The sequence below is a fragment of the Mirounga angustirostris genome, unplaced genomic scaffold (genome assembly GCF_029215605.1).
Source record: "Mirounga angustirostris isolate CCGP_5_RB_7025 unplaced genomic scaffold, mMirAng1.0.hap1 SCAF_6, whole genome shotgun sequence".
Classification (NCBI taxonomy): Eukaryota; Metazoa; Chordata; class Mammalia; order Carnivora; family Phocidae; genus Mirounga; species Mirounga angustirostris.
This window is the reverse complement of record NW_026991714.1, coordinates 145,273,664-145,299,073: the sequence shown is the minus strand read 5'-3', so window position 1 is coordinate 145,299,073 and position 25,410 is coordinate 145,273,664. Positions and strand designations below refer to the sequence as shown.

The window sequence follows — 25,410 nt, the reverse complement described above, 5'->3', positions numbered from 1 at the left end:
ATGCAACTTCCTGGGCCAGGTAACTCACAGGTGAGCGAGCTGCAGTGAAGGCATGCAAGGTGACATCGGGCCTTTGCCTATTTAATGGGAAGGAGGCAGGGGGACGGCAGACAGCCATGGAAAGCCGAGGATCAGAGGGATAAAAGAAGGAGGGAAAAGATGCTCCTGCCCCGGGCATGAGCCAACCTCTTACTACCTCTTCTCAGTTTGGAAGGGGCCCCGTTGGGAGAACTGGCATGATGTGAGCCAGCCCCATGCCCTCAGGAGCGTAACCACGTGCTCTGAATGACACAGCAGGGGGCTCCCGGGCCTCCAAGGCCCCACATGGATGCAAGCCCACCAGGACAGGGGGCTGAGCAGGACCAGAAACGGTCAAATCTGCACATGAGCTGGTACAGCAACTACTACTTCTTTCCAGTGTTTCCCCCAGATTTGCTGTCTGTGAGCTGAACTGAAGGGAGTTTCCTATTCTTTTATTTTTACTTGTTTCCTGGGTAAACTATAAATGAGCAATTAAATGGGAGGATGGGCAAAACAGGGGGCTGGAGAGCCGGCTTCCGAATAAGAGAGAACCCTGTTCACTAGCACACCTCCTCATTTCCACTTAAAAATAATACCAATAAAAAGAAGCTCTCAGAGGTCTTAGGAACTCCACCTCCCCTAATCAAATCCCTTTGATCATAACCAGGTGAAAATAGAACCAGAACCTTCTGTGTGCACAGGACTTCACAGTTTGCCAGTATTTGCAGGCACATAATGGCACTAGCCCCCACAATCCTGTGAGCCAAGCGGGCAGGGATACGTGGATATGTGTCCACACCATTAGGAGATGGAAGTCGGGACTCAGAGACGGTTAGTGACCTGCCCAAGGGCACACAGCTGGTAGGGCTGGGGCAGGGACTCAAACGTAGGAGCTCAGTCTGAAACTGGGAGCTTTGTCTGTACTGTCCCTCCCATCCCAGGGAAAACCCATCTTGGGAACTTTGCTTTCTCTGAATTGGCCACACTAAATACCCTTGCCAAGTGCCAGACTGAAGGCATAGACCAGACGGGACCAGAGAGGAAGGGAAGGGGGACAGAGCTGATCCCCAAGATATCTGTAATGAAACCTCCACTGCAGATCATTGTCTAGAGGCCCCGGCACATTTCGTTTGCCCTCTCTATTTTTAGAGCCACTTCCCTACAAACTTTTGTTTTGCCAGGTCATCTTCTTCATGCCTTTCCTTTCTCCTGAATGGTTCCATAATCCATGGGCTGTTTTGTCATCTCAGTGAGTTGCTGTAGAAATGATTCCTGAGGTTATAAACAAGGGACCGTGACCTCGGTGGGGGAGAGACAAAACCCAGCCACCGAGCCAGATGTCATACGCCTTGGTCACAGGTCACAGTAGGAGAGTCCCGGGCACCCAGCTCTGTGGTCTTCTTTTTTGACTTGCTCCTCTGGCCAGGAAGAGTCAGAGACTCTATCACCAGCCTCCTGGACCTTCTCCTTGTTGTGCAAAAGGTACCAGGGCCTATAAACCCAAACCACAGTCAATCCAAGAACCGTTTGCTTTCAGCTGTGGACCTGAGTCCCAGGAGAAACACACACACACACACACACACACACACACACACACACCCCGAGTCCCAGGAGAAACACACACACACACACACACACACACCCCACTCCTTGAAAGCAGGGACTCACTTCAACCACTGACCCCCCCCCCCCAGGCCCATGTCACTCTTATGAGGGTACTGCAAACTAGGCAGGTTCTCCCTCAAGCAGTGCCTGTCTCCATAGAAATGACAAACATAAATAACCACAATACAAAGCGGGATGAGACCACAGAGGCCTCAGGACTTAGCTGAGAGAACACCGCGCCAGGTGCCTGGGATCCTGGGTTAGAGTCCCACCTTCACATGTGACACTGGACTTCTCTGAGTCTCCCTTTGGGCATCTATAACATGCAACTTTGATCTTTTAAGTTTCCTTGCAGCTAAGATATTTAAGTTTTTAAGTGTTTTAAATTTTAAGAGTTTTTAAGTGCTCAAACTCAGAGACAAAAAGGATGGAGATGAACAGAGGGACCAGAGGCCAGTTCCTTGCAGGTTTCCCAGGGGGGCGCATTTGTTCCCTGGATCTCCATAAGCAGTGATGCCTGTGTGGGGGTCGCGCTCCATGGTGCCTGGCCTACCTTTACATGAGGGACTAGCGATAGTGCAGGAGCTGAAAAAGAGGCTCAGAGTAGCTCAGAGTCAGCCGTGGCATCTGGATGAGGGCAGTTCCTGACCTATTTCCTGCTCCGGCCCTCCTCTGAGGAGAATGCCTGAGCCCAGGGCAGAGCCTGTGAGAAGGAGCCCCAAGGGACTCACCTGCCCGGCACAACCGGCCCTATTCTCTCCAAGAGCTCCCAGCCTGAGCTCCGGATGAGAAAGCCCATGGTGGGCAGCTGGGCGGTAGCCCACTCCCCAAGCCCCAGCGAACCCTTCCTCCAGCTCCACGACTTCAAACCGGGCCCCTGAGAACAATGGTGAAGACTCAACTTCGAAACATGTAAGTGATTGAGAATGGATGAAGCCACAGATGAAACCAGCCTCAGGACATGGCCCCAGACGTTTCCAAAGTCACTTCCAAATACTACAATGAAAACAGCTTTTGAAATGTGGCTTCACAGCGGATCCCAGAGAAATAAGAACAGAGAGTTCTCTGCCTTCTAACAAAGGTCCGCCCTCTTCTGGCATAAAACGGATAGAAACCAGCACCAGGGCCCTCGATTGTCCAGTACCGCGCCGGCAGGGGGTTGGGACAGCCTCCTGCACCCTTGCACACACTGTGGGCACGCTAACCCCGCCCCCTGGCTGCCCTTCCCGAAGCTTCCATTTGCACCTCCCCAGCCCACCGACACATTTTCTCACAATGTCTATCTCCGTTGTATTTAACGCCCTCCCCCCCCCCCCCCCCCCCCGGGGCACAAGGTCCTGTCCTTAGCATCTGACAGAGCCAGGAGATAACTAGGCTACCAGCACGATGGGGATGATGATGATGACGATGCCATTGTAAGCAAAGACAAGCGCTGAGGAGGTCAACAAACGGCCTGAGCCGCAGCCTGTGCAAGCAATCAGGACTTTTGAAGTCCCTTTTCCAGGACGTGCAGAGGCCAAGGAAGAGTCACGCCGCGGGGCCGAGGAGTCAAGGACGCTCGGGGGAAGCTCGGCGGGTCACGTGCTCGCCGGAGCCCCGAAGTGCGCTCGGCCCCGCTGACGTAACTGTTCGAGAATTTAAAAGTCCCCAACTCGGAGGAAATGCAGTGCAGTTTTATGGCTCATCCACGCGCCGCCGTGGACCGCCGGGGGTGACCCCACGCGACCGGGTGGCACCGCTCGGACTCGGAAGGAGCCCCCGCGGGGGTGGCGCAGAGCCGAGCCACGGGCGGGGACCCGGGTCCCGAACCCCAACTGCATGCGGGGACTCCACCTATGGGCGGGGACCGCGGCTCCGGGCACGGACCCCAGCTAGGGCGAAGCCCCGGGCACACGCGCAGACTCCAAGCGCGGGCGGAGACCTCGACCCTGGGCGGGCACCCCAGCCGCGGGCGCGCACCCCGAGCGGTCTCACGGACGGAGCGAGCCTCCCCGGCACACGCCCCGCGCCCGCCAGCTGCCCCGCAGACACTCTCCTCTGCCAGCAGGGGACACAAATGCGTGCCTCGCCTCTCTCCCGCCCATAGCCAGTGCCTCTCGGGGAAAGATAAAGTGAGCTGCGGCTCCCACTTCCAGCACGCCTTTGTCTGGCGGCCAAGGTCCTGGGGACGTCCGTCTCCTCCCTGACCCCGGGCGCCCGCCCGCCGGTGGCCGCGGCGCACTTACCGGCCCGGGGCGTTCGCGGATGGCTCGCGCGGAGTCGCCTTTCTTCGGGGACGCGACTGCCAGAGAGCCCCGAGCGGCGGAGCTTCCCGAGCCGAGCGGCGGCGCGCGGAGTCCACCCCCCGGCCCGGCCCGGCCCGGCCCGGCGACGCAAACTTTCCCGGGGCAACGGCGCGGGGCGGGCGCGGGGGCGGCGCGGCCCCCGAGGGTCGGGCGAGGTTGCAGCACAAAAGGCCAGTGACTGGGAGCGCGGCGGCGGCGGGCCAGGCTCCTCCCCCAGCTCTCGGCGCTCCGAGGGCCCGCGCGCAGCCGGCTGCTCGCGCAGGGCGCCCGCCGCGCTCTCCTCCCGGGCCAGGAATGCGCGGGGCCGGCGGCGGCGCGCCCGGGAGCCCCGGGGCCCCGGCGGCCGCGCCGCCAGCCGGGGACGGGCGCAGCCCGCCCGACGCCGCAGCGCCGCCCGGCCGCTGCTCCCGGACGCACGGCGGGCTGCTTCCAGGAGTCCCCGAGGCTTGACCACTTGTTACACGTCTGAGTTTTTCCACGGCGCTTCCCGCTACGCGGGGCAACCGCGGGGGAGGCACCGTGCGAAACGCCTGAGGCCGAGCGCGGGCCATGTGTCCCAACGCGGCGATCCACACACGCTTGGGAGCTTGGGAGCGGGGAGCAGGCCCCCGAAAGAAGGTGGGGACGAGATGGTGCCGCACTAGTTCCTGGAGCCAAATTCTCACTCTTCCTTCTTCCTCTGCGTCGACCTAACACTGCTTGCCCACAGAGCCTTAGAGTGCGCTGCGCTCTACAGTTTGCAAAACTTGTGCCTTCTCCTGGGCTGCTGCACCCTCTGAAGTAGGCAGCGACTGTAAACCCAAACCGCTCCCCGCTGCCATATTTCCAGGGCGCCTGTTTCTATCTGGAGTTGTTGGTTTTATTTTTTCCCTTCTTGGGCCCCACATCAACTCTTCTGCTAACATCGACCTCTTACCCAGGAGTGGCGCTTACCTGCCCCTGGTACCACGGCAAGGTATCACCTTTCCCCGGGCTATTTCTGCAGCTAGGCAGAAAGAAGAAGGAAAAGAACTAAGAAGAGCCTGTGGCTATATGTGGATGCCAGGCTTCCTATTTTAAGTTTGGTTTCAAGAAAGCTTTGCTTTATTTTATAGGCAGGGACCAAAGGGCAAGAGACTCACAAATGACTCAACGCTTCCCTTCTTCCTCTTAAAGAAACAGATGCCCAAGGCTTGATGGCCCTAAATGAGAATTCCATGTAGAATAAAGAAATTTATTACCTTCCACTAAAAACATTTTCTTTAAACACCATGCTTCTAAGAGCCACATTTCTGATAGAAATTTCAGTAGATTCCTTGTTCACAATGGGTATTAATGTACCCATTTCACAAATGTGATACTGAGACCAAAATAGGCTAATTTGCTTAAATGTATACCATCCACTGTTGGTAAAGTAAGAATTGGAATGCCCAGGTTTTCTTTTATTTTTTCTTTTCTGTGTCCTGTGCCCTAATTTCCCGGTCATGCCCATCTACGGTCAAAACAAAACAAAACAAACAAACAAAAACCCCCATTGTCTACCTTATTAAGCTCAAACACTCCAATTAAGCCAAGAACAAAGATGCATTTGAGGTGCCATCCCTTTCACTTACAACAGCCCCTCCTTGCTGGATGCGTATCTTTCATGACAAAAGAAGGTACTACTATGCTTTGAAACCCACTCGTGTGGTCAGCCGGCTGATGTCCCCCCACTGAGGATGTCCACATCTTAATCTCCATGGTCTGTGAATATATTAATTGACAAGGCAAAGGGGAATTAAGATTATAGATGGAATTAAGGTTGCTAATCATCTGACCTTAAAATAGGAAGATTATCCTAGATTATCCAGGTGGACCCCATGTAATCCTCAGGGTCCTTCGAAGTGAAAGAGGAAGAGAAGAGGTCAGGAAGAGAGGAAGCAGGGACAAAGAAAGATGTGAAGATGCTGTGCTGGCTTTGAAGGTGGAGGAAGGGCACTGTGAACCAACAAATGTGGCAGCGGAAAAAGTAAGGAAATGGATTTTTCCCTCCGGCTTCCAGAAAAGAACACACCCCCTACTGACACCTTGATTTTAGTCCAGCAAGACCCATGTCAGATGTTTCACCTGCAGAACTGTGAGAAAATAAATTTGTATTGTCTTAAGCCACTCACTTGGTGGTAATTTGTCACAACAGCGATAGGAAATGGATACAGTAGGTATCTGGTTATTACTATGATTGACTCTTCTTTGAAGGATTTTATGAAAGTATCTTGGATTCTAGGAATAGAGACATAGAGTCTAAGATCACTCATTGCCCCCAGCGCTTCTCCAAGGCATCGCCATACTCAAACAGTGCAGTGGGGTTGGGCAGCCAGCAGGCACACAGAGCCATGGTCCAGAGTAGGACATACTCATTAGAAGATGAAGTCAAGAGCTCCCAACATCACAGGGGATTGAAAGTCAAATCCCGATACCTGACCGAGATGCATCCACACCAGAAACTCTCCGCCGACCCACCCAGCTCTGGTCCCAACCACAGCCAGACGTGCTGCCCAGATGGTAAACCTGAAGCGACAGTAAACATGCATGGCCTGCCTCTTCCTGCTGCAGGTCAGGGTAACACCACACTGCTGACACAGAGGAAGGGACATGTGTGTTTGTGCCCTCTGGCTGGGGATCCATGGAATCTAGAGGAAAAGACTGAGTCACAGGCAGGAAGCATGTGCCTTCGTACTTGTATCCATGACTGAATCTTCACGCCGTAAGAATTTCTTGGGTCTGAGGACAAGACCCCCAAGGCCTCAGCAGAAATGCAATCTGTATGAGTGTTGTCCGCAGTGCAATAGGGCAGTCACTGTTAAACTGTCTTCTGGAGTCCTGGGGTTTCTGGAGTGACCATAAAGGCTGCCCAAGAGGCACCCTTAGCATCTGTAACCACAACAATTGCACTTTTATGGGTCATACCTTTGGGTTCCGCATAAGATTTTGTTTGGAGCAAAGGTTCATTTGGAGAGAAGGGGGGGGGGGAATGAAAATGTGCAAATGCTGCTTTCTAGGAAAGAATGTGTGCTGTTGGGTCCCTAGATCCCAACCTGAGTCTCAAGGAGAGTGACACACCCCATGTCAAAGGCTGCATAGAGACACAGCAGGTGTCTGAAAGGAGATTTTTTTTTTTTTTAAATGTAAGTAGAAAGAACAGTATAATGAACCCTATGTATATTACCTAGTTTCAATATTATCAAATCGTGGCCAATTCTGTTTCATTCACATTGCTCACTTCCCCACTGCCACCTGGATTATTTTGAAACAAACCCTAGATATCATCATTGTATCAGTTAATATTTCTGTTTGAATCTCCAAAAGGCAAGGACTGGGAAGAGAATTTTTGAAGGCTAACTCTTTATTTTTTTTGCTCTCGCAGCCTCCCTGATAAAGGACCAACTACAATCTGTAAATATTAATGAGAGACAACCACAAACACCAGACCCATGGTCTGAAACTCAGTGCACATAAGACTCACTGGGTTATTGTTAAAATGCTCCCAGAGATTCTGGTTCAGGAGGTCAGGAAAGGGGGGTTGGTTCTCAAGAACGTACATTTTAGCGGCAAGCAGATTCTGGATGGAGATGCTTTCCAAACCACACTGGGAGAAACTCTGAAACTAAAGTTTTGTGGCAGGAGTCATTGGTTGTCTCCAAAACTGCTCTTCCCTCTCCTTATTGACTTACTTGCTTATATTCAAATAATTAATGTAGGTGTGGTCACGTGACACACCCTTCACCAGTGAGACAGGAAGGGAAGTCAGCTGGGCTTATAGTGTCCTTTCCCTCACTCTTTAGAGAAAACACAAGATGGCATATCTCCTGTCCAGATGTCCTCCTGCTTCTTGGCATCATCTTGAGGGCACAATGCCTGGGGCTGCTGCAGCCAGCTTGAAACAATGAAGGGGATGTCTGCCAACATACTCCATGTGGGCAGGAGAGAAGATGAAATGTCCTAATGAAACACTCCACCTCAAAAGTGCCCTGTCTCTGGACTCCCCGCCAGGTGGACCGATTATTGTTGACGTTGTCTTGCATTGGGCTGTCTGTTCCTTGCCGCCAAAAGCATCCTGAGGGAACTGTCAACCGGGATGTTGGGAAGTGCTCCTTTGGAAGATACTAGACCCAAGGCTGCAGAAAGCAATGAAAAACTACAGAGCAGATGGGAGATCATTTGCCAAGGGAGTCTTCCGGAATCCAAAAGGCAAGTTGGCGTCTAGGAAATGCCCCCACCCTGAGCACTAAAGAAGGCTTTGCTGTGTGTTTGTAGTTCCTTTCATACTCCGTTGTGGCAACAATATTTTGCTTTAGCTAAGAAGTGACAAGGCGCGTGGAAATGGGAAGCCGGGCCAGAAACCTGTGCCCAAATTTGCCTGACACATAAACACCTGCAAACTAATAAAATATTCATAAGCATCCACAATCACCGTTCCAGGTGCTTACGGGGGTATCAACATGTATAAGACAGGAAAGATGGGCTCATGCTGGAGAGGCAAGAAGCAGGCGTGCAGAACAAGAACACGAGCAGACACCAGGTGCACTGGCATTTGGAGCAGGAAGAATGAGAGGGTGCAGTGTGTGTATTAGAAGTTATTTCAGTAGACTGAAAGGAACCTCCATTCTATCCAAGGACTTGCTTCTACCCCACTGGACCAAGAGCCCCCTCCCTGGATTGCCAATGCCACAGTCTGATACATGGAGAAATCTGGGAAACAAGGCCAGGGACTAGAACTATTGCAGGGCTGGCTGGTTCACTGATGCGGAGTATGTGATGTCTCCCTGGACAAAGAACACACTAGCTCTTTGCTGGGGGTGTGAGTCAAAATGGAAGTTCATATATCTGCCTTGTTGATGGGCCCCCGAGGGCAAGCTCAGAAACCCCAGGTCCCTGAATGATATAGCATGTTGTCCTCACAGAAGAACAGGGCTACCCATATGTAGCCAGGCAATGTATGTTTTTGTAGACTCAAGGAGTTTCATTCAGTCGATCAAAATCACTTACTGAGCACCTGCTATGTGGGGGCCCTGTGCAAAGTCAGATGCCTCGTGGTCCCTGTACTCACTCCTACAGTTAGATGAGGGAGTGGCTACTACATGCCATAGGCAGAAGGGGAATATTGAATCAGCCCTGCAGGAAGTATGGGGAGATTTTTCCAGAAGAGGGAATACTTGAGCAGAGAGTTTTAGAGGACAAGGAGGTGGTACCATATTCAGATTTCTCATATGAGGCTATTTTAATAATTATGCATTTAAAGCATATTAGGAAAGAAACATAATTAGCACACCAAGCCCATAACTTCACAGACATTACCTAGGACAAAACGAAGTAATACACTGAAATACAAATGAGGCAGTATAAGGAAAAATAGTAAGTAGGTAGTGATACAAGAGGCCCAGAGATAAGGTCAAAGTCTTCAAAGTGGTACACGCCCAAAGAACATCGCTGAAACACTGAGCTAAGAAAAGAAGGAAAGTGGACAGAAGAGAAATAGAATGTTCTAGGTCATGAGAATTAAATCTGTTCTTGACTATACCTAGGAACATTTTGTGATAACAAAGTCTATGATCAACTCATTCAACAAATATTTCTCAAGCACCTGCAGTGTGTTAGGTCCTCCCAGGTTCTGGGAGAGAGGCAAGGACAGAAGCGACAAACTCCTTGTCTCCCAGACAATACCTTCCAGATAAGTGCTGGTGGCCACCTACAACGATTACCAAATGAAAGGCAAAGACGATTAGGGCCCTGAGCTGTCTTAATCTTTTAATGCCTGCGTGCTGTCTCTTGAACCAGAGTGTGGTCCGCTCAAGGGCAGGAAACCGAGTCCTCCCCATTCCCCGCCCTGACGGTGGGCTTCATCCCAGCTGTGCTGACTCTCAGCCCACAGCTCATCACTGCCACCTTGGCCCTGTCCTAGCAGAAGAGTCCCCTCCTCGGGGACCAGCTCCCTCAGCCCGTCCGCCCAGGACCTCACCGCACCTTAAGGCCCTGCTTTCTGCAGCAAGGCGGACCTCAGGGCTTCACCCAGCCACCAGAAACCCAAACCCCAAAAGCATGCTCACCTAGAGGACTGTCCCATCATCCGCCAGCTTGGAAGGGTGGCAATGTACCATCCCCATGACGGCTTGCTCTCTGCCTTCCCCACTTAACAATCAGATAAAGGAAGCCGAAAAGGTGATTGAAAAACTCTTTTAAATGACTGCTATCATATTCGCTAACATTTGTGAGCATTTGCCAGCCAGCTGGTGTTCTAAGTGACTTTCATCCCTTCTCTCGTTTAATCCTCTGATGGGCCTTTGTGCCTACTGTCCTCAGCTGACAAAGGAGGAAACAGCTTTGGAGGTCTCTTATCCCAGCTCGCACCCAGCAGAACCATGTTCACACACAGGCTGTGCATCTACGAACCCAAACTCCTAACCAGCCCGCAGTGACAAAGAGCTCAGCTTCATGTTATTTTTATACACTCTGAACCTGTTGGCAGAAAATATGCCATGAGGAACCCAGGACCAGCGCCCGGCTCTATCATGTGAGTTCAGCCCTCATACTAATAAAATAAGATCTACTTCACTAGTGAACTCTGAGAAAGTTTTTTTGTTGTTCTTCTTTGTTTGTTAGTTTTTTTTAAGAAGGAATCACTGCTTTGGGCTTCTCAGAAAAGTCCTCACATTCCATGAAGGGCTGTCCAAGCAGTGAGGTACATTCCTGAGCTGCAACCCATCAGAACTTAGTTGTATGCGCGGAGAGAAATATTTGTAGGCGGGATTCAGGCCTTCGAAAAATTCGGCCATTACCTCCGCCCATGCTAAGATGAAATGTCAGCCGGAACCCAAAATACATGCAGGAAATGTATGGGGTAAGCTTTCCACGGGACTTCTTAGCCTCATCCAGAATTTCTAGATGGGGCCTTGGAATTTTCCTGGAGTGCACACAAAGCCTACTTCACACACAGGCCCACATTGCCTGAAAGTGTGCTCAGCTCAGCCTGCATTTGAACTTGGCCTTGTCCTAATTTTATGTAAGTCATTGACTCAATGGGAAGCAAAGTTTTGCCCGCTGGACTGTCTTCCTGGGCAGAAAAATAATCTCCAGGAGTCAGAGTCCGATATCGGTGTGACATCAGGGTAAGGGTGAAAAAATAAAACATTTGATGATTAGCCTCGATATATTGGGAGGGTCTGGAGGGAGGGGAGTGAGGGGTGGTCGCAGGGCTTGGTTCAGTCCACACGATGAGAATGATAACGTACATGTCTCATCTCCCCACCAGACAAATAAGCATCTGAAGCCTGAGTCTTTGATTTGCCTTTATATTCCTTAGACCAGCGGTTCTTGAACTTGGCTGCCCAAAAGAATCACCTGGGGAACTGTGAAAGTTCCCTGTGCCCGGGGCATACCCCTCTATCAATTAAATCAGAAACCCTGGCGGTGGCACCCAGGCATCAGTATTTTTTAAAAAATCTCGCTAGGAGATTTCAGCGTGCAGCCAAGGATCCCTGCTACTCAGTGCCCTGGATCCCTGCTACTCACAGGATGGCCCATGAACTCAGCCACTCTGAGGTGTGAACGAGTCACCTTGTATAGCACTGATTGGCTCAGCAGGTCTGGGGTAGGACCCGAGGTTCTGCCTCTCTAAAAAAGGCTCGCGGGTGCTGCTGAGGCTGCTAGTATAAGGACCCACATCGTGAGTGGCACAGCCCAGGAGCAGTGGCTCGCCAGGGACAGCCTGGCCCACCAGGGGACATTTGGCAGTGTTTGGGGACATTTTTGATCGTCACGACTTGGAAGACGTTACCAGCATTGAGGCTGCTGAACATCCTACCATGTATAGGACAGCCCTCCCCAGCGATCACCCAGGCCCCAGCGTCAGTGGTGCTGAGCATGAGAAACTCTGCCTTAAGCACCCAGCATGGGACCTTTACGTAGGAGGCCCTCCTACGTAATGAATGAATAAATGGACGAGTGAATGGCTTATCACTCTGTTGATTCTGTTGTGTCGTTGAACTAACCTGGCCCACAGAGAGCTTTTGAGGCATGTATCAAATACACACACCCTCTATCCGCCGGACACGATACAGTCAATCTACACGCATCTGTTGAGGGCCTACTGTTAGGCCCACACCCTGCCCTCAGAGGCCTCCCTCTCCAAAGGCGACAGACATCGAGCACTCGCCTGTGCCAACCCGGAGCTAGCACTTGCCACGCACTATCACACTGAATCCTCCAGAGGTAGGTACTAATTTATACCCATTTTACAGATGAGGAAACTAAGGTTTGAAGCGACTAAGCAACTTGACTGAGGTCCTAGAATGAGGAAGTGACAGATTTGAACCCAGATCTGTCCAGCTCAAGCACCCAAGCTCTTTTGCTTATGAAATCCTACATGACACACTGTAACACATTTGTCTGTGTCTTCAAACTGTGGTCAGGTTACAGAAAAGACTCTTGATACTGGGGCAGGGGCAGGGGTGAGGCCTCCTGCGGAGCTGGAGGGTGGACAGAGTTTCACAGACACTACACTTGCCTCTCCGGTCTCTTGAACAAGAAGGTGCTCCCTACAGGGCTGACAAGGAGCGGGAGGGACATGGCAGGCTGAGGGTCACCCTGGGACCAGGGCTTGTGAGTCTGCTCGGCATCTCTCAGCTGCGCTCAAGTTCCCGCCTCTGACGCCTGTGAAGTCCGGGCCTGCCTCTGTGTTTACACCTTTCTCCACGTTTTATGTCAAAGGAAAAGGGATTGGGAAGAGAAGGCACAGAATGCCCTTCCTTGGACTTGCAGAGCCGATGGCTTTTCAGGACTGGGGGAGGGAGCAGGAAAGTGAGACAACCTCCTCCCGCATCGCATCGGGTCAGTTAGGGTTCCCCAACGCAGAATGCGAGGGGAGCTCCTGAAGAGCAAAAACTGCCCGCATTGGGGCCATCTCTACAGAATAATTACCCTCCACTCAAGATAAAACATGAACCAAATAGGAGGGATAAACCTCAATTCAACCCAGAGCCTCGTGGTTTCTAATGGACAAGCTTCCCATCTTCGGGCAAAAGCAAAGCTAAATCCTGCCATGACCGGTAAGGGGGTTTAATCTCCGGGTGCCTGGCTGGCTCAGTCGGAGGAGCCTGCGACTTTTCATTTCCAGGTTGTGAGTTCAGGCCCCACATCAGGTGAGGAGATTACTTAAAAATAAAATCTTTGGGGCGCCTGGGTGGCTCAGTCGTTAAGCGTCTGCCTTCGGCTCAGGTCATGATCCCAGGGTCCTGGGATTGAGCCCCGCATCGGGCTCCCTGCTCAGTGGGAAGCCTGCTTCCCCCTCTCCCACTCCCTCTGCTTGTGTTCCTTCTCTCGCTTTGTCAAATAATAAATAAATAAAATCTTTTAAAAAATAAATAAATAAAATAAAATAAAATAAAATCTTTAAAGGGGCGCCTGGGTGGCTCAGTTGGTTGAGCATCTGCCTTCGGCTCAGGTCATGATCCTGAGGTCCTGGGATCCAGCCCTGCGTTGGGCTCCCTGCTCAGCGGGGGGTCTGCTTCTCCCTCTGCCCCTCCCCCCACTTGTGCTCTCTTTCTCTCTCTCAAATAAATAAAATCTTTAAAAAATAAAATCTTTAAAAAAAGAGTATTTTACCTCCCAAGCCCTCATGGCTCAACTGTTTGTAAAGAAACTTAGAGAGAAACCACTCTGAGGGTTTCCTAGAAAACCGCTCACACAGACACATAGCTAGAAGGAGACAACACTCACGTTTTGACAGAACTTGCTCTTGAACTCTCGTCCGAGACTGCCCTCCCCATCCACATCTGCACACTCCCCAAATCGTGACAAATTAGAGAATCTGTGAGCAGTCGTCCAACTAACTTTTCACAGCGGGTTTCCTGCCTCTTCCTGCAAATGCTTACCAGCCACAAGGAAAGGAAGGCCAGAACCGGCACCACACACAGGCTGCAGCTTATTTTGCAAAGAAGCCAGAGGGAGCCTGCATACGCTGCTTTCTCAGACGTGACCCGAGCATGGGATTACTTTCAGCCACCACCACCCCCTGATGAAAGCAATCTGTAACATCAGTTCAAACCAGGCTCACCTGGGCGGCTTGCTGGGCTTGGCCAAGGTGGTGCTTACTCACCTCGGTGCCAGCGGGTTGGTTGAAAAGAACCCTGGTCTTGAGGCCAGAAGGACTGCCCTCAAGAGGAGTTGGACTTAGTGGTCCCGGGACAAGCTGTGTGTCCTTAAGGAAGTCACACACCTTCTCTGGGTATCAGGTTTCTCATCTGTAAAATGAGGAGGCTGAAGGGCCTGAAGTTCTTCTGATTGTGGTATTTCATGACTAGGAAACTCTGAGCCAGGCATGAGGTGGTACCTGTCGCAAAGGGTGAGCATCCCTGCGACCATGACTCGGGAGTCAGAGGAGCTCCCATCCCAGACATCCTTCATAGGTGGCCTGGACAGGCAGTCTGGCCTGGAGCTGAGACCTCACGCCAAGGCTTGTACTCCCTGCTCCCCCAAATTCTCACTTTCTGCCAACGCTGGCCATGCATGTTTAAATTCCAGCGGCTTGGTCACCTGCCAGGAAGGGTCTCCTGCAGCCATCGTGCTATGGTGTCTGGCCGCTAGGCAAGGACAGACAACTTTCAGCCCTGCCCCTTCCTCTAGGAGGTTTGGGATGGGCCAGCAGCTCAAAACGTTGTGCCAAAAGAGTCGGGGCAACCTTTCCCGTAAGATGCACTTGGAGGGCGCCTGGGTGGCTCAGTTGGTTAAGCGACTGCCTTTGGCTCAGGTCATGATCCTGGAGTCCCGGGATCGAGTCCCGCATCGGGCTCCCTGCTCAGCAGGGAGTCTGCTTCTCCCTCCGACTCTCCCCCCTCTCATGTGCTCTCTCTCATTCTCTCTCTCTCAAATAAATAAATAAAATCTTAAAAAAAAAAAAAAAAAAGATGCACTTGGAGCTTGCGTTCCTCCGGCGTAGCCCCAGCTGGGCCCACCCACACAGGCGCTCCCTCCCTCCCACAGATGTTAGGTTTCAGCTCCTTTGCAGCCACTCCTGGCAAGGGGTTGACCCCAAAGCCCGAGTTCCCCAAGGAGAAGAATGCATTCCCCGTGTGTGCTGGAAGGCTTGACCTGGGCGGCTTGCTGGGCTTGGCCAAGGTGAGGCTTACTCACCTCGGTGCCAGCGGGTTGGTTGAAAAGAGCCCTGGTCTTGAGGCCAGAAGGACTGCCCTCACGAGGAGCTGGACTTAGGGGTCCCATCAAATATAATGTTGCAACACTGAAGTCACCTGGGTAGGGAGGCTGGTGGCTCAGGGATGGCAGGTATCTTCAGAGGGTAGTGACCCATTCCAAAGAATCCAAGGCAGATGCAAATGAACTTCAGCAAATTTCAGCTAATCCATGTGTCAAACGCACGTGTTTACCAGTAACCTGCCTTAATAATAGTATTAGCATCATTCAAATTATGATGGTAATAATGATACTAATAAGAAAAACAATTACCCCTGATATTTAAGTGCTTATTGCATGCCAGGCAGGCACTCTGCTAAGGGCTTTACACACATTATTTTTATGCAATCTCCATAATATGTCCATGTGGTAGACCCTAGCATTATACACATTTTACAGGCAAGGAAACTGAGGCTCAGAGTGCGTAAGGAACTTGCTTAGAGGCTAACAGTCTAATGGCAGAGCTGGAAGTGAGACCCGGCGTCTGCCTCTCAGTCCTGTCTGACCTGATTTTCCAGGACAGGAACCCTCCCACTCACCTGATAGTTAGTTGGGTTGAATTATTCAGCAAGCGCTTATGGAGTACCCACTGCACGCCACGCAGAGTATCAGGTGCTGGGTAACCAAGAGCCTTGTCTGTAAGTCTAACATTCCTAAAGAAACAAGATCGTGGCTTATTCTCTTGGCCACCAGCCAAGACCCCCTCCCCCCGCCGGAGATGACCAAACTTGTATCCAAGCAAACACCCCTAAACAGAGGATTCAGAATCGTGACCCCCAACTCCTCGTTCCATGTTGGAGAATACTGAGTCCCAAGGAGAGGAAGGAAGTACAGTCCCCTGGAGAAGCCACAGTGAGTAGACAGGAGCTGGTGAACAACCTGATCCCTCGGGAGTGTGAGCACTGAGCTAGGAGTCACCAAACCCCATGCATTACCTGCAGTGGGTCAACCCACCTATCAATTTACTCCTCCCAGTGGTGAAGAGACCGTGGCTTCCCTTCTAAGCACCCAGTCTGGGTGTGTTTGCTGGTAACTGCTGAGCCAGGTGTGGGGAGGCAGCTGCCTGCAGGGTTCCGCGCTGCTCAGGGACCTTGTTCGTGGGCTCTCTAAGAGCTGATGGGCCCAGCTCTGTAGTAGTCACAGCTACCAGCTGCTGAAAGCTGGCTCAGGGCGCCTGGGGGCTCAGTCAGCTAAGCCATGGACTCCTGGTTTCTGCTCAGGTCATGATCTCGGGAACATGAGATCAAGCCCCGTGTCAGGCTCCGCACTCAGTGTAGAGTCTGCTTGGGACTCTTTCTCCCCCTCCCTCTCCCTCTAGCCCTCCCTCCTGCATGTTCTCGCTAGCTCTCTCTCAAAATAAATAAATACATCTTTAAAAAAGAAAAAAGAAAGCTGGCTTTGTGCAGAGTATTCTCTGTCTTGCCTCCTATCATCTCCATTTAGGCGCCTGGGTGGCTCAGTCTGTGAGTGACTGCCTTCGGCTCAGGTCATGATCCCGGGGTCCTGGGATCGAGTCCCGATTCGGGCTACCTGCTCAGTTTCCAGTCTACTTCTCCCTCTACCCCTCCGCCCTGCTCGTGCTCTGTCTCTCTCTCTCTCTCTTTCAAATAAATAAATTTTTAAAAATAATAAAAAATAAACACCCCTTTAACTCCCCAGAGACATTGGCAGCCCCATGTACCTATGAAGAAGCCGAGGCTTGGAGCAGGCACCTGAAAGTGAAGATCTGGATTTGAACTCAGGTGGCCTAACGTGCCCCCCTCCCTCCAGTCTGCTTTTCTCCTCAGCCTCACTTCTGGTCCCTCCTCCTCTGGCCCTCCTGGCTGACATGGGGCGGTGGCGGGTGCCCAGCGTCCCTGCCTCCCCAGGGCGGGGGCTCCTGGACTGAGACCTCACCGCTGACGCAAGTCCCCCGTGCACTGGGGTCCCTCCCCACCCCCAGGGCACAGACGCACCCCTCCCCTGAGGTTTCTATTCCCAAACACACTCTGCGCATTTTGCAAAAGCAAAGGGCAGTAAGAGTATCAGTACTCAGACCTATGTCAGCCCCTTCCCTGGAAACAGAAACACTTTCACAGTCAATGTCTGAATCGGCAGGCTGCTAAAATACTTAAGGACTTAAAAAGCCCTGAGAAGAAAGGGGAGGGAGGCTGAGCTGCAGTTAGCTGGGGCCTGCCGACCCCGCACGGCCCTGGGCAGCGTCTCCCACCCTGCCCGTTTCTCAGGACAAGAACAGTGCAGGGAGGGCAAGTGGAAGGCCAGTCTCTGCCCTGAACCCATTTCTGCTCCCACACAGGTGTGGCCAGTGTGGAGGCATGGGCAGGGAGGGTTCTAGAGTAAGCGCCACTGTTTAGAGCCAGTTGATTGGATTCCCTGAGGCCTCCACACCAGGCCTGGGCGTGAGGTTACGCTGGCTAAGCCAGGGCCTCTGGCTGGCCCAGGGGGGTAAAGCTCCTTGGCTCAAGGGCTAGAGATGCCTCCTGCTGATCAGTGTTGCTGGGCAGTCGTGCTGCGACTATGCCCCAGTCTCTACTCTGGACACAGAGCTACCTGGCCTTGCCACTTGCAGAGCCAAGGGGGAAGCCAACGCTCACTCACCATCCCCGGGCACCCTAGCCCCGTCAGGACTGCACACACATAGAACCTCCTGGAATCCACACCGCCTCTGATGGTGATGATTCATCTCACTTGGATACACAAAGAATCTATGTCTTCGAGTTGGGCTGTCCCCTGCAGAAGCCACTAGCCCCGTGTGGCTAGGCCACCTTCAATTTTAAATAATCAAAGTTCAGCACAATTCAGAGTTCAGCTCCTCAGTGGCCCTGAGTCCACTTCACCCTGAAACGGACCCTTGATTTTCAAGGGCCCCCATTTCAGGTGCTCCGTAGCCACATGCGGCGAGTGTCAGCCATGCCGGGTAGAAGAGATAGAGAACCTTTCTATTACTGTAGAAAGTTCTAGTGGACAGCGCTGTCGTAGAGAGTAACCTCTCCAAGACTCCACCTGGCTGATGAGTTAATGATCAGGGGTCTAAGCTGAGGTGTGAAACACCTTCCAGAAGACAGGTTCTAGCCCCAGCTCCAGCTCTTATGAGCTCTCTGCCCTTGAGCAAGCCACGCCACATGCCTGAGGCTCCCCTTCCTCCTCTGCTAAAGGGGTCCACGAACAGCACCTACCGAGGAGCTGGATTTCTCGGAGAGAGAAAGAAGGTGCTGGGTGCAGAAGTACTCTGGCCCAGAGGAAGGATAAGTGAAAGGAGACTCGTACAGAGTTCTTGTTTTGTGTCAGGCATTCCAAACAAAGTGGCTCATTGAATCCTAACTGGATCCCTAGCTGGGAGTGTGATGCACCCCTGTCTTACAGGTGAGTAAGCAGGTTTGGATGGAGGGTGACGCCCCCAAGGTCACAGAGCTAGACCTTGAGCTGGAACTTGAGGTCTGTCAACTTCAAGGCCTGTGCTTGCTCTACCCCAGAACTAAGAATTCTTCCCTCAAGAGCCTAGAAGCAGATTTGGGACGGCTGGCCTGGCTAGGACAGTGGAAGGGTTGGCTCAGGTCAGGCATCAAGGGGGAAATATGCCACCAGAGGCCATCAGGGCCCAGAATCTGGTACTAGCTCCCTGCCATTTAGCTTCCTGTCCCTTTCCTATTCTGAGCCTCAACGAGAATGCCCCCCAAGTTTCCTTCCTGCAATCATCAGCCAGAGTCGAAAATACCCATTTCTCAAACCCTGCTTCATCCAGGTCCATGCTGTAGGGCTTCCGCCAGCGGCCGTAATGAGAGGTTCTGCGAAGAACAGCCGGGTCAGCGTGGACACATTTCATTTGGAAAATCACCACCCAGCTCTGAAACTGGCCCTGGTTTTTCAGGTGGCAGCGAGCGGCTCCTCCCCACCTTGGGTCCAGGTGCCGCATGACGGAGGCCACAGGGCAGAGGGGCTCAGAAACCCAGAAGAGCCAGAAGCCACGGCAGGAAATCCAGCCCCCCGCCACCCTTCGTGCGCGCGCCCTGGAAGCCAGCTTTCTAAAGTGACCTGGCGCGTTTCCGAAGGACAGCGTCACCTCCAAGAAAACGCATTTTAATTACGGAACACAAAAGCCTCCGAACATCAAGGCTTCATTTTAAAAGGTCCTTTGAGGGCGCCTGGGTGGCTCAGTCGTTAAGAGCCTGCCTTCGGCTCAGGTCATGATCCCAGGGTCCTGGGATCAAGTCCCGCATCGGGCTCCCTGCTCTGCGGGGAGCCTGCTTCTCCCTCTCCCACTCCCCCTGCTTGTGTTCCCTCTCTCGCTGTGTCTCTCTCTGTCAAATAAATAAATAAAATCTTTAAAAAAATAAAAATAAAAAAAATAAAAAAAATAAAAGGTCCTTTGACTTTTATACATGACGGCTCACAATGATTGAAGCTGTTGGTAACACTATAAATCCACGTCACTGGTAGAGCCTTCAGTTCCGACCTTTGAGCCCAGTAACAAGCTCCTTGTGAGCCGAGCGAGGTTACATGTGACGTGTGCAGGTGCTGACAGGCCCAACAGCTGGAAACGACTCTTCCCAGGTGGCAGTCTCCCTGTTCCTGCGGGGGCTCTATTTCATTTAGGGACCGTGGCCATATTCTCCCTTTGCTTAATTGCCAGGATGCTTCTGGATAAATACATTTACAATTAGAATAGAAGATGCCATTTTTATTACACACCGACCATATACCAAGCATTATAGCGGATGCTTTGGAAATATTCCAAGCGTACCCTAACTCCAACCCTAACAGAGAAGTGTTTTTTTGTTTTTTGGATTTTCCCATTTTATAGGTATGAGGAGACTGAAGAGCGAAGCAGCTCATCCAAGGCCGCTCAGCCGGTACGAGGCCGCTGGGATACGAATGGGTCTGTCTTACTCTACTGTCTCCCGTTTGGGAAGAACATCGCTCCAAGGCGTAGGGGTACCTGAGCTCTGTCGGGCTCTGCCACAGCCCAACACATCTCAAAAAGAAGTTTAAAATAATAGAACCAAACTAACATAAACGCAGACCCAGAAGGATCTCGGTGGAGAGGGGGATCTGTTGTCCTGGTTTTATCTACTAAGAGAATGATGCTTGAATCCTTTTTTTTTTTTTTTCTTTTCCTTAGTTTACACAGCTCTAGCCATCCTCAAAACCTTATTCTTAAACTCGAAAACACGGTGTCACAGCTGTAATTTTAGAAGGAGGAGGAGAGAGCAGGAAGAAGTGGAGAGCAAGTGGGGAGCGAGCGTGGGAGGAAGGGTGAGAAGCAGCTCCAACGTGGCTCTCAGGCCCGGCTGGGACTTCCTCGGCATGATGCCCATCGTCTCTCTGTTTCCCCCCTCCCCCCGCCGACCTCCTTCAACTTTTCAACCCAACTGCTCTTCATGGTTTAGCCTAGGTCTGCGCTAGGACCCTGAGCATCTGGGAATCATTTAATTCTCTCAAAATGCACTAATAATTGGAAAGGATAACTTTCCAACCATTTCTCCAAATGGAAAAGAAAAAGACCACTGTAAATAAATACTCAGCAAAAGCAAGCTTGGGGATATCCAAGACAGGCCCAGCACTACAGACCTAACCATCCGTGGTGTGTCAGAATGCTCAATTCTAGATTTTCCGTCCACAAGGAAGACAGTCATATGTGTGCAAAGTTGAAATCTATTCAAGTGCTTTCTGTAGAACAATCTAAAAATAAAGTAAGGCTGTTGGCTTTTTCAGAGGCAGAGGCCACACGATGGTAGAAATCAACACCTGCTTCTCAGAACTGGGTGCACACACGTCCCTCGGGTGTGGGGTGACGTAAAGCCACAGGATACCCGAAGTGTATCCACCGGAAGTGCCAGCTGGGCCTCAAAATTGGGGAAATAAAGCAGTAAACATACTTGTGCCCCTGACATCTACGCGTATATGAGATTGGGTTCCCAAACTATCCTGTCACCGAGGCAGAAAAGAGACACTTCTAAGATACTAAAACTGATCCGTGGTTATCAGCTCTATTCAGGTCAATAGAATCTTCAAAATTCAACAAATTCAACAGAAGCACGTCACCTGATAACCAAGAAGAGACTAGAAAAGTTGGTTTTGATTTGCTTTGCTCTTCCCTGGGCAGCTCAAAACATTACTTTTTTGTTGTTGGAATATGGTACAGTATGGTACACAAAGGAAGATATTCATAAGGTCTTACAATGAAACACAATCTCACCAACTTCCAAGTTGAAGCAGATCACTGTGGGCTACCCAGGAGGGGTAAGAAAGAATTCACTCTCCTCAGCCACTAAGATATTTCCGCAGACAAAGAATTCAGTACTAGAAAGGGAAGACAGCCAGGTGGGAACCTCACCCTGAGGAGAACAGTCTCCACATGAGGAGAAATGGTGGCCATTCAGGTCACCGCACAAGAAAAGGCCACACCACAGAAAGGCACTCGGGAACAGCCAGGAAGCACCAGAATGTGCCCGAATTGTGCTCAAACCCATGATCTCAGCCCTCACAGCAACTCCATGAGGCAGGCACCGATGTCCTCCCCATTCTACAGATGGAAAAACTGAGGTTATGGATGTAACTAAAGGGCAGAGCTGGGGTGTGAATTGGGGGCCCCTGCTTCGAACTTCATCCCCACCCAGCTCCTGGCAGCGTCTGCCCGTTGTGTGGCCTCCCAACCTACCCCAGGCCGCTGCTGAGTTTCACCTTCCGGGACAACAGCTGCTCTTCGTACCATGTGTGCCCCACGGCCTGGGCTGGACTCTCTCTGAGGCCCACCCCGGTCCACGGCACGGCTCCCTTGTGGCCAAAGGACTCACCAGACATACTGAGCCTCCTCCTCCTCAAGGCAAAGAAGTGTTTCCAACGTTTGTGTTAACCTTGTAGGAATGAGGGTGCTGGGCAGAGAGATGTGGGCATTTGGGGTCCCTGTGGGAAGGTTTGGGCTTCTGGGACATTGTTGACAGGTGTCAGAGCTCTGGGAGGGGCCGTGGTGTCCAACAGGGCAGCCCCTCACCACATGTGGCTCTCACATCCTTGGAATGTGGCTGGTCCAAATCGAGCACCGTGGCTACAAAATACACACCACTTTCAAAGACTTAGTATGAAAACGAGAATGTAGAATTTCAAATTAATCATCTTTATATCAATTACTTGTTAAAATGATAATATTTGTGATATATTGGGTTAAATAAAATATCTTATTGAAATTAATGTTACCTGTTTCTGTTTAGTTTCGAATGTGGCTTGTAGTACATTTAAGGTTACATTTGTGGCTCGTGTCCTATTTCTGTTGAAAAGAGCTGGTCTCTATCTTCCGGGAGACCTCTGATGGTCTACTGAGCCTAAGTTGGAATCTGTGGCCGCCTCTTTGCCCGGATGTTGCTGCCCCCGTAATTCCCCTCGAGGGAGGGGAGCCAGAGGTCACCCCACTTGGCAGGCTGGAGCGGAGGGTCCATTCAGAATTCTTTCTGAAAATCCTCAGCCAGTGAGATGGAGGCAGGCATTTTCCCCAAGAACCCAAAGGACAGGAAAAGCCAGCCGTCCTCCATCAAGGACCAGGGCAGTGAACGTTCTGGAGCCAAATGATCTAACCAGTAGACTCTGAGTCACACATGGAAGCCAAGAATGCAAAAGTCACATATGTAATTTTAAAAGTTTTTGTAGCCACATTAGAAATAGGGAAAAGAAACACATGAAAAATGAGGGGCGCCTGGGTGGCCCAGTCATTAAGCGTCTGCCTTCAGCTCAGGTCATGGTCCCAGGGTCCTGGGATCAAGCCCTGCATCGGGCTTTCTGCTCAGCAGGAAGCCTGCTTCTCCCTCTCCCACTCCCCCTGCTTGTGTTCCCTCTCTCGCTGCTCTCTCTCTCTCTCTCAAATAGATAAATAAATAAAATCTTTAAAAAAAAAAAGAAATACATGAAATGAAATTTAATAATATATTCTCACCCAATATGTCCGAAATATTATTTTAACATATACCAACCTAAAAATTATGAATCATGTGTTTTATATTCTTTTTTTATACTAAATCTTCACCACCTGGTATGTATTTTATACTCACATACCACCTCCACTCACAGGTGACGAGCAGCTGCCAAATCAGATGGTACATCTCAGAGAGTCTAAGAGTCTACCCCCCGGCGGACCCTCCATCAGGGCAAAGGGAACAGAAACACTGCTCATCACCGAAATGTCCACGCTCAGTCAACTGTGCTAAGTCACACACCTTCAGCCACTAAGACACGCTTGCAGAGTTTTGATGGCAGAGGGGAAAAGCACTCTACAGGTATTTAAAGAGAGAAAACGGTGGGTGAAAATACATAACATAATAAATACCAGCAATCATTAGGTGGTGAGGTTGTGGCCTTTTCTCTTATTCCTTCTACTTTTCTATTCCTTACAGATGTTCTAATATTAATTTAGAAATTATGATTTAAAATGTTTAAGTGCTTAGAACGATAAGCCATGAACTATTTATTGAACTACTTACTATTCATCTGGCCCCAAGTTCTCCAAGAAGGGGGTAAAACCTCCAGGGACTTTGGGAAAGGTGCTAATATCTCATCGGTGGGGAGAGAGAGGATTTTCCTGGTTAGATATTTTTCCTGCTTGAACTGGGACTGTCAAACAGACATACCAGCAAGGGCCGCGGGAGGACTTAAGTGCTACATCAGCCGCAGAGACAAGTGCCCCCTCCCGCGTACACCTGCATCTGCCTGGGCAGCAAGCGCCTGAATCTCGCCAGCCAGAGTTACAAGAGGCGCCCTTGTAAGGGCAGGAAGGCAGCTGGGTGTCGGGGGGAGTGCTCAGACTCGAAAAACAGGTGATCGTACATTCTTTCCGCGTGTGCAAAATATTAATCAAATCCTTCCTAAAATGCCTGCAGCTGTTTGGTAGGATACACTGGGCTGTCACAGGTACTGATTTAAAGTCCAACCCTGCTACACACACACACACACACACACACACACACACACACAGCCCTGGAACAGCCAGAGGTCTAAGGATGTTCACAATATCTCCATTTCCCCAGAAGGATGAACCTTCTGAGCAGCTGCTTTTCTACAATCCTGGGTGGCATTTCACTCAGGAAAGAACCAGCAGGCACACTTCATACAAGTGTGAGCGTCCAGGATTCACAGTTACATCTGTCATTTGTCCCCTAATCTTGAGATCTCTATGGAGTATGACGGGGGTTGGTGAGTAGACACTCCTGCTTCAGAGATTAAATCAGTGTTGAACCATTTGCCTCAAATTAGTGCTTGTCTAGGGCTGGGGGTTGGGATGTGATATCCAAGGGGTGCAGGGTTTCTTTGGGGGGGGGATGACAATGTTCTGAATTTGATTGTAGTGATGCTTGCACAACTCTGTGAAGCCACCAAATTGTACAGTTTAAATGAACAAACTGTATGGCATGTGAATTACATCTCAATACAGCTCTTTGGTTTTTTTTAAGGTAGTAAGCTCCCATGTGAAATTCACTCCATCCCGTGTATAAAAGTGGAGCTCTCCGTCATCTCGGGCACTGCTTTACCTGTATAAAGAATGGGAAAGGCTGTTTGCTTCTTGCTTATATAAGGACTCGTGTGTGAACAGAACTCTCCTCTGCAAAACATCCAGTGTGTCCCTGCCGAAGAAGTCCTCATGGATCTCCAAAGGCTGACACCTTTTCACTGACCTTTCTGCTCCTCCCGCACTTCTGGCCTCATCTGAGGTGACCTCGCCTGGGGCATCTGGAGCATCCTTCTCAGGAACTGAAGGTAAGGTGGATGGGCCAGGCCCAGAGCTTCTTCTGGGACAATATAAAGAAAGCAATAGATGGTAAGAAGGGTATTTCTCTCCACATGTGACTGAAAAAGTCCATTTCCCAATTCAAGCTTTAAGCGGGTACTACCCCAAAATCCCTAGGGAAAAAAAAAATCAGCTTCCAGCAGTCAATGGTTTTGAGATGCTTTTGGATCATTTAGGCCTCTCTGTATAAATAAATCCAGATTCAAAAGCAAAGGTATTTAGGCTCCGGAAAAAACATATGATTGACTCTAACCTATGACCCAAGAGCGTGGCCAGCCAGTAAACATTTCACGCTTTTCAGACACTTTGAGTGAAATGAACTGAAGAACACAGAGAGCGAACAGGACTCTGTTAGTGTCCAACAAACAGCTCCCAACTTCCACCCATTCCTCTCACCTTTTTCAGAATCTTAGCACATCCAGAGGTTGCAAGCAAGTAAATTTAAACATTTAGGCATAGAAAACCTAGCTTTTTAAAAAACCACCCGTCTATTTGACTCTTAAAAACCGGGGTGGGATTCCCTTTTGACAT

At 50.8% G+C, this 25,410-nt stretch overlaps 1 protein-coding gene across 9 annotated transcripts in view; it reads right to left on the bottom strand.

The window, feature by feature from the left end:
• TACC2 (transforming acidic coiled-coil containing protein 2) overlaps positions 1–25,410 on the bottom strand; it is a 199,392-nt gene that overhangs the window by 111,300 nt on the left and 62,682 nt on the right. For 6 of the 9 annotated variants that reach the window (XM_064595369.1, XM_045879001.3, XM_045879000.3 and 3 more), the window contains one exon: positions 24,767–24,880. In XM_064595369.1, coding sequence (XP_064451439.1) covers positions 24,767–24,880 — 114 coding nt within the window. Of the gene's footprint in view, positions 1–3,851; positions 4,818–24,766; positions 24,881–25,410 lie in introns of those variants that run through there. The other 3 variants (XM_054508440.2, XM_054508441.2, XM_045879002.3) reach the window with 2 other exon arrangements.